The 9306-nt window shown below is 36.3% G+C and overlaps 1 protein-coding gene across 1 annotated transcript; it reads right to left on the bottom strand.

Moving 5' to 3' along the window:
* Positions 1-5226: 5226 nt before the first annotated feature.
* LOC108563160 (mitochondrial import inner membrane translocase subunit TIM50-A-like) lies at positions 5227-7980 on the bottom strand. Its single transcript, XM_017921759.1, has 6 exons — positions 7956-7980; positions 6888-7687; positions 6672-6825; positions 5849-6051; positions 5484-5607; positions 5227-5426 (listed from the first exon to the last, which is right to left on the bottom strand). The coding sequence occupies exons 1-6, from the start codon at positions 7978-7980 to the stop codon at positions 5311-5313; spliced, it is 1422 nt and encodes a 473-aa protein (XP_017777248.1). The 3' UTR covers positions 5227-5310.
* Positions 7981-9306: the final 1326 nt, after the last annotated feature.

Here is a 9306-nt window from a genome sequence, read left to right on the forward strand (position 1 = left end):
AGGTGTAATGAGGGTGAATTTGCACTGCATTGGGTTGCGTCCAAAATTAGGTGACAGAAAATTTGTAATGGTCACGAAATGACAGCTGTCACCTTATGTCAAAGTGAAACAGCAATGCGTACACCCTTCTCTATTAGCAGGACGATTACGATTCCGCGTATATATTCGACATAATCATTAAGAACACCAAGTAAATTAATGATGCGAATATATACGTCATAAGCTCTACGCATCACCATGACAAATATATATGGCATAATCACTTAAGGTTAATAATAATAATAATATTTATTGCAATAAACATAATACAAACTAAACAAAATAAATGGTAAGAACAAAATTAAATGAAATTGACTTGCTGTAAAAGACTACTGCCCTCAATTTATGTGAATGTAAATAAAATCTCGCAATTCAATTGGTCGACGATCGTAATGTCACATTGACAGTTTCCATCACAAAAAAAATTGTAAACTTGTTATGGTTTCCAATTTTTGCGATCGACATTATTTCTTTACGCGGTGAAATAATGTGGTTATCATAAAGTTGCACTGCGTTGGGTTGCGTTCCAAAATTAGGTAACAGAAAATTTGTAATTGGTCACGAAATGACAGGTGTCACCTTATGTCAAAGTGATACCCCCTTCTCTATTAGCAGGAACGATTACGATTCTGCGTATATATTCGAGAAAATCATTAAGAACACCAAGTAAATTAATGATGCGAATATATACGTCATAAGCTCTACGCATCGCCATGACGAATATATGCGGCATAATCACTTAAGGTTAATAATAATAATATTTATTGCAATAAACATAATACAAACTTAACAAAATAAATGGTAAGAACAAAATTAAATGAAATTGACTTGCTGGAAGAGACTACTGCCCTTGATTTATGTGAATGTAAATGAAATCTCGCAATTCAATTCGACGACGAGCGTAATGTCACATTGACAGTTTCCGTCATAAAAAAAATTGTAAACTTGTTATGGTTTCCAATTTTTCCGATCGACATTATTTCTTTGTGTGGTGAAACAATGTCGTTATCATTGGGTTGCGTTCCAAAATTAGGTGACAGAAAATTTGTAATTGGTCACGAAATGACAGCTGTCACCTTATGTCAAAGTGAAACCAGCAATGCGTATACCCCTTCTCTATGAGCAGGAACGATTACGATTACGCGTATATATTCGACATAATCATTAAGAACACCAAGTAAATTCATGATGCGAATATATTCGTCATAAGCGCTACGCAATACAATAGACCAAGACGAATATATACGACATATCCACGTCAAAGATTAATAATAATATTTATTGCAACAAATATAATACAAACTTAAGAAAATACCAAAGCAAGGAAAAATAAAACTGAATTGACTTGCTACAAAAGACTCCTGACCATAGGTTCTTAATTTATGTGAATGTAAATGAATTAAAAAGAAAATATTTAATTTGTTTGTGACTAGAATTGACGTAATGAAATCTCGCAATTCAATTGGTCGGCGATCGTAATGTCACATTGACAGTTTCCGTCACAAAAAAAAATTGTAAACTTGTTTTGGTTTCCAATTTTTGCGATCGACATTATTTCTTTACGCGGTGAATTAAATTACATATTTTTTTGGTTGCTGCTGCTGCTGCAGGTTCAATTGAAGCATTGATTGAGTGCAATATCGGTGGATGCGACGGGTGGTATAGGCGGCGGCAGCAGGACGAACTGCACGAATGTGTATGCGTATACGTATATATATATATACACACACACACATGGGCGATTGCATGTGTATGGGTGTAGATGTATTCAGTACGTGTGTTATTGATCGCCTGTTGCATCAGAGCGAGTGCGCCGTCTCCGGACACGGCGTGTCCTATTCCTGTTACCCTACACTTCGTCCTGCTTCCATCAAGTAGGCCACCAGCTGACTTAACTACTATCCCATGTTTTATTTTATTCATTTGTTTTTTACCCCCCAATCCCACTCCCACTTTTAGTATTCGTTATTGCGCGAATCGTTTTCGCGTTTAATTAAAACGCACCACAAAATTCGACATCCCGGATTTCCGGCGCGGACGACCAGACCCAATGGGTAAGTGCAGAATTCCATCCGAACCATCTCGAAGCTTATATAAAATTCCACGCGCACTCACCCACACATCTATATATACATACACAATACAAACACATAACCACTGGAGTGAATCAATAGACACTCTACTCTCTCTGTGTAAGCATCAGATTTTTATTTGCAACGCATTTTATTTGCGTATTTACGGCATTTCGAAACCCAATAACGATCGTTACCAAAACCCTCAAAAACCACCCACAATTTTTTTTACGCGCATTTTAATTGACCTCGTTACGCCGAAAAACCCGGATCGCTTAAGTGCCCTAAAAAACATTATTACTCCCTTAAAATATATACACACACACACACACACTCACTCACTCGTTGTTATATAAGGGCGTAAAGGGTGTTTATATTTAAGCGAAATTTCCATGAAATCCAATTACTTCTATTGCCCTTGTTACATTAAATCGTGGCCGTTAATTTAATCACACTTTTGATTTAATAAATTATAAATTATATGGGACGATTTTTCACAAAAGTATATTTTATTCTTCAATCGATTTTCTATGTAAAAATGTGTAATTTATTTACTTTTAATCCAATAGATTTCGTCAATTTATGTATCGTTCGCCCTTATTGCGCCCATGCAGGAAAACTAGATTCCTGCTTCATGGGGGATTAAAATACGGTTTCAACAGGTGTATTGGTTTATATATCGCCATTTGCGGGAGAGGCGCGCAAGTAACTATCGCCTTTTCTCCAACCACTCCCCGCATCCCAACCTCTTTAACAGAATGAATACATCATAAGATTCCATAACGCCTTTTAAATCGAATCCTGTCAGCAGTTTTAAAAACTTACTCGCAACATTACCTTTAACTACTTTCGATTTATCGTCGGCACTTTCAAAGAATTCTCAAGTTATTGAATTTACTCCTTACTTTTTATATATTTATATATATATCGCCTTCTTGATTTATGTATGCGTAAAACAATTTAATAAACAAATTGTAATAGGATTATTTTTTTTATACAATAGCCAAATAAACCTATTATATTGTTATACGGAAACACCTGGTATAGTACGGATTCGATTAGTGCTGATTCATTATAGTACGGTTTGAAAATTTCGAAACAATCTAAATTTTATATCATAAATGTTCTGTGTTTTTCATTTATACGGTCAAGTCTCGATTAGTCCGGTTTAATTCAATGGACGTACAAAAATTTTAACAACATTTTTATTTCGCCTCTTAATTCTGGATTTGTAATAATGGACATTTTCAAATAAAATATTCGTATTTAAGGAGTAATATTTTATTATGAAATTTCCTGAAATCATAAGTTATGTTATTTATTATTTATGGATATTAAAAACAGTTACATTTAATTCATTGAATCAATTTTCTAATTGAAAAAAAATCTATATCTCTATTTATGACGAAGTTCCGTTTTACAAATTTGGTCGTAAGTCGAAATTATCATAAGTCGAATATCTTAAATAGAATTTACTAATTCAATCTTCATAAAACGTTATAGCCTTTATGACTATTTTCTAATGATAAATTGTTACTCAATTAAATTAATTTTCACACAAATATAATTAATAAGTAAATTATTCAAATTATCCTCGATTTAATTCAAATAATATAAACTATAATTAACGAAGCTATTCACTATTTAATTGAATCGATAAATATTAATTATACATCGCAATTCAATTACGGCAATTCATCGACGGGAATTTTGTAATTAATATGATTACATAACCATCATCAGCTTAGAAAAGTCAAGCGACGTGTCACAATGATCGTAACTGAATTGGAGATGGATACACTATTTAAAGCAGCGTTTTCCAAACTGTGAGGCGCGCCTCCCTAAGAGGAGGCGCGAATATAAGTAGCAGTGAGCAATTTTCCAAATATTTGCTAAAGTATAGATACATTCCTATGATCTTATCCATATTGCTGTAATTCGCGTTCAAAGTTAAAAAATTGAAATTAGAACGTTTGAGAAAGCAGTGTTTTCACATTTCATTGATTTACTCGAAAACTATAATTGATAGAATGAATCCAATATATGCATATAAAAGCTGAATGTTTGGGGAATCCAGCAAGTATAGATACATTCCTGTGCTCTTATCCATATTGCTGTAATGCGCGTTTATTTTATGGAAGGGGAGGCGCCAAATGATTACATACTTTTGCGGGAGGCGTAGTAACATCAAGTTTGGAAACCACTGATTTAAAGACTCCTTATTAATTGACAATTTGTTAGAATAACAATCACTTGGTAAATTTATGTACAGAATAATAAATCAAATAAAACGTGTTAAAAATTATTGTTTGTACATTTTGTAACTATGATTTTGTTTTCATTTTGTGAATTGTTTTTGTCTTCTTTTTTAATTACAAAATTATACCCTAAATTATAATCTAAATTCGTGGATAGAAAAACATAAAATAATACTTAATATTTTAAGACAAGTCTAATTTGTTAATTAATGATACTTGTATTATATTTCCTTTTTAATTAACTACAAGTTGATATAAATTGTAAAAACCTACGGATGAAATGGGTGTAACTTCTTGTCCGGCAATGTTTCTTTATCGCTCATAATTTGTGATTGCATGCTACACCTTAATTATTCATACACCATCGTCAGATTTGAGCTGAAAGACCCACCCAACCAACTTGCCTTCTCCTTAAAACCCTCCCGCCGTCTTCTCTCCATTATCTTCACCCTTCTTTCCCAGTCACTTTTATTTAATTAAGGATCTTAATTGTATGACACATTCGTAATAAACAGTGGGGCAAACAAATAGAGACAGAGAGGAGGACGGCGGGTGGGCCACGGCGACGATGATTACAACGTAAAAACAAGGACAAGGCACAATACGAAAAGCCTTAATTTAATTAGAGGACGAGACGCAATCAATAGCCGATCGTGTGCTGTCATTATTAGATATTACGCCGGTGTCCATCTATTAATAACGATGATTCCCCAGCTGCACGCAAAACAGAGACTTCGCAAGAAATAGCCTTCTTTTCTGTTTTTTTTATTAGTATTACAACTTATGATCTACGCAGTGTCCACATCTCCAAATGATGAAAAATTGTAACCAGAATGTGTTTTCCGCACACGCGCGCACTTTTCGAGGAAAATAAAAAAAGATAAATATTAAGAGGAAGAAAAAACCTTACAGAACGGAAATGAACTTGGTATATGGTAGGATTATTGCGCGGAGTAGATCTGCTGCTGCCTTTCCTTGAAGATCGCTAAGGGGTTCTTGAATCCGCTGTAGTACTTCAAGACGCTCCGCACATCCTCAATTTCCCATTCGGATATAGCTTGAAGAAGATGATTGGTTAAACTTAGGCCTTCTAGAGATTAAACTCGTGCCTTACCTATGAGGAAGGACGTCAGATCGAGCAAGGTCGTGTCATCGTCGTTGCCGTTCCATCTGCCGATCTTGAACAGATTTTCCCCGTGGAACTTGGCCGACTCCGGGTTCCAGTCCACAACAATGACCTGAAACAAAAGAAGACGGCCGGCGTTTTATTAATTAATACATCGGGCTCAGATCCGCAAATCCCGAAATTTGCATAGTTATGATGTGAACTAGTCGCGTTATCTATCTTTCGGATTGGGGTGGGTTTAGTCATGTGTATGGTTCAGACACGACTCGTCTCTGCATACTATATAGTCCACCCCGTGTACGGTTTTCCGTGTGGATTAGTATTGTGTTTAGGGCGGGTGGTTTTGTGCGTGCCTTGCTCAAATCCCTGTTCAACTTGTCCAAATCTTTGACATGATGACCGTCGACGAAATTCGTGGCGTCTCTGACGAGCTTATAGCTGATTAAGTTGTTCTTGTCCAGGGCTTCTACTATCGGGAAAACAGTCATGCCCATCTCCGCCGTGTACACGACCAACTCGAAACGGGAACAGAGCAACTCCAAAAACTGATCCAGTCCTATGGGCATACATAAAACGTAAGTTTATCTATCCTTCCGCTAAAACACATACACAAAAGAGTAGAATGTCTTCAACCATCCGCCTACACAGTTTGCCTTACTTTAGTTTACGACCACTAAAACGAAATGTAAATAGTCATCAATAGACAGGCAATTAGCTACGTGAAAATACTAAATCTCTTCCTACAAAATTCCAAAGTTAACTGCAATTGTTAACAATAAAAAGCAAGTACATAACTACAAATAAAATTGAATGATTTTAATAATATACAAATTTAAATTGTTTACTAAACTAATTTAATATACTGACACTTAGAAAATAGAAATTAATGTAATTGAAAATGTTTGTTGATGATGTGTCTAAATCAAATTAGAAGTACCAATTATAAAGTTTAGTTTAAAGCATTACATGTGCTGATCCAAATTAGTTTTGCGAATGCTCGAGTGCATTGAATTAAATCATGTTTATATTTTGTATAAATGTAATTGAATTTATCACTCATTCAGTGGAGAGGATAATACTATCAACTATTTTCGCTTGATACGACATATTCGTTTCACTTAATAATTTCGCAATTGACAGGGAATTATCAGGGTGAATCGAATGTAACGTACATACCTGGACGTTTCTTGAAGCGCCAGCCTGTGCTGTACGTCCACTCCGGATGAACGAGGACGTCGGTGAACTCCATGACCAGAGTGTAGGGTGGCTGATAGTACGGTGGCTTCAGCACATCTGGCAATAGCTTATCTCTGGACGGCTCTTTGATCAGCTAGAAAAAATATTGATACAGGTGAGAGAGCGGCCAAATATGAAACAAAAAAAACTCGCTACCCGGTTGTAGTACTTGATCTCATCGGAGGCTCTCAAAATGTATTGCTTGTAGATTGGCAAATTTGAATATTTATCGGGGATCGCGTTGCCATCAAAATCATACTTGGGACGTCCGAAAGCGGCCAGCAAATAGCCCAAAGTGCAGGAGACTGCAGTGACCATGAACGCAATCGAATACTTGACGGCCCTCCATCCACCATCCTTGCTGTCGGAATCCTTGTCCCCTTGCTCTTGGTCTTGTTCTAATTCGCGATCGGTAAGGCTTCCAATTATGTTAGCTTCGGAAGCCGCCATCTCCGCACTTTCCAATCTCGCTGCTGCATCTTGTAGTGCTTCGCCCTCTTGTTTTTCATTAATATTCTGCAGAATCTGTTCCGCCACGACGGTTTCCTCGCTCTTCGCAGCCACCTCTTCCTCCACTTGTATTCTCTCCGTCTGATCTAACTTGATGAATTCCTCTGGTTTTGAATCGAGCTCCTCCTTGACTACAACATCCTGCTGCTGTCGTTGAGGTTGCTCCTCTTGCGACTGCTCCTGTGCCAGCTCCAATGTCGGTACCTTCGTGTAGAGCCTGCTGCTGCTCGCCGTCTGTTTCAGGCTGTACGGTTTTCCGACGATCGCGAACTTCGGATCCAGCCTCTGCTTCACGGCCAGCACTTCCCTGGTCTTGACGTTCAGATCCTTGTCCACCTTGATTTGATTCGCGTGCTGCTTCTCGTACAGGGCCGGCCGGTGCGGGAACTTCTTGAATTTAACATCCTTATCCAAAGTCGGTAATTTCGGAGGCGATTGGTTGTTTCCTTAATAAACGTCGTTTAGTTGACATTCCTGTAATACAGGTTTTGCGCGCCTTTGAATCGAATGCAATGCTCACCTTTGTTGCTGAAATATCGAATGTGTGATGGAGGTATATAGTAATCGAATAATTTATAACGGCAGCTTCGGCAGGGAATCTCGGAAAATCTCCGAATTTCGATCCACCTCGCCGTCACCGCTGCTGCACCGAGAAATCTAAACATGTTTGACAGACATGCTTGACAGTTCACAAGTCACTCTTACGTTGTTTACCTTTCACAGCCACCGCTGTATTCATACCATACTCACTTTAACAATATCATCCATTACGTAATAACCTAATAACGTTACATAAAATACCTTAGACAAACACAATCAATGATGGATTACCCGTTAAGGCAATGTCAGCCCAACTATCCTTAATCCAACACTGAATACAAAGCACTCTATATTAACCATAACTTTTATATTAATCATTAAAAGTTAGTTCATCGTTGATGACACAAACGTCATGTTAACAAACATTTGAAAACTCTGACATTAACCACTGTAACAAGTTAGCTCAACAACACTATAAACAACTGAACGCAAACAAACAAATGACATAGTTTAATATAAACTCGGTAGACATTTAACACTAGATATATTACATAAAATTACTAGGAAAGTCTTGAAATTTTCCATTCATTTTTCAAATAGATTTCTTCAGTTTCAGTATCACAGTCTATCATTAAATATCAGTTGAAGCAAATGTAATTAAACCTGAAACACCGTGTATAAATAATTTCCAAACCACTTTTCAGAGTCTGAAAAATATTCTGTTTTGAATGTATGACACACATTTTCATCTTCATTGTCGAAATAATTTTTATGAACGTTTGTTTTTAGTGTAAAATGTCTCCATTTAACATAAAGAAATTGTTTCTACATGAATTAAAAAAAACATTAAATTGGATTGTCTAGAATGTCGAAACCGGAATGGAAAACGTGAACTAGTTACATTTTAATTAAATTATCTGGAATTAAACAAAACCTAATTAGAAGGATAAAACCGTGCTGGTTTAAAAGTAATTGCAGGCGGGTTAAAAAAAAGTGTGCTACAACAGAAAGGGAAGCAACAATAACAGCAACAAAAAAAAACAAACAAATAATGTGTGCCATTCATTTGTTTCAGGTAACGCGATGCGATATCCAATTATTTTAATTTAATTAGGATAGAATTTCAGTTTGTTGCGAGAACTAAACCAAATGAAAAAAAAAATGAGAGAGAGAGAGAGAGAGAGTAGTATGATAAAATAATGGGAATACGTAATGTCTAAATATTTACGGCCTCATTATTTTTAATACGCAACGGTGGATGGAAAAAAATACGGAGGGAATGTGCGGATCGGATTAAGCGCTTCTGGGATGGCGAGAAACGGATACGTTTTCCTTCGTTTATCGTTTTCCTGTTTTCCGCTTTAAAGTCCGGAAGATTTGGATCATAGTTGCTGTCTATACAAGATTATCCTTTATGTATGGATGCATATTAAGCGCTAGTCTAGAGCCCCTGAAAACTGGGACGTTTCGTGCGTTTAGCTTATAATTCCTTGAGATATGCGCTATATATATATATATATATATA

This window comes from Nicrophorus vespilloides, unplaced genomic scaffold (assembly GCF_001412225.1).
Source record: "Nicrophorus vespilloides isolate i.1.1-1 unplaced genomic scaffold, Nicve_v1.0, whole genome shotgun sequence".
NCBI classification, from domain to species: Eukaryota; Metazoa; Arthropoda; class Insecta; order Coleoptera; family Silphidae; genus Nicrophorus; species Nicrophorus vespilloides.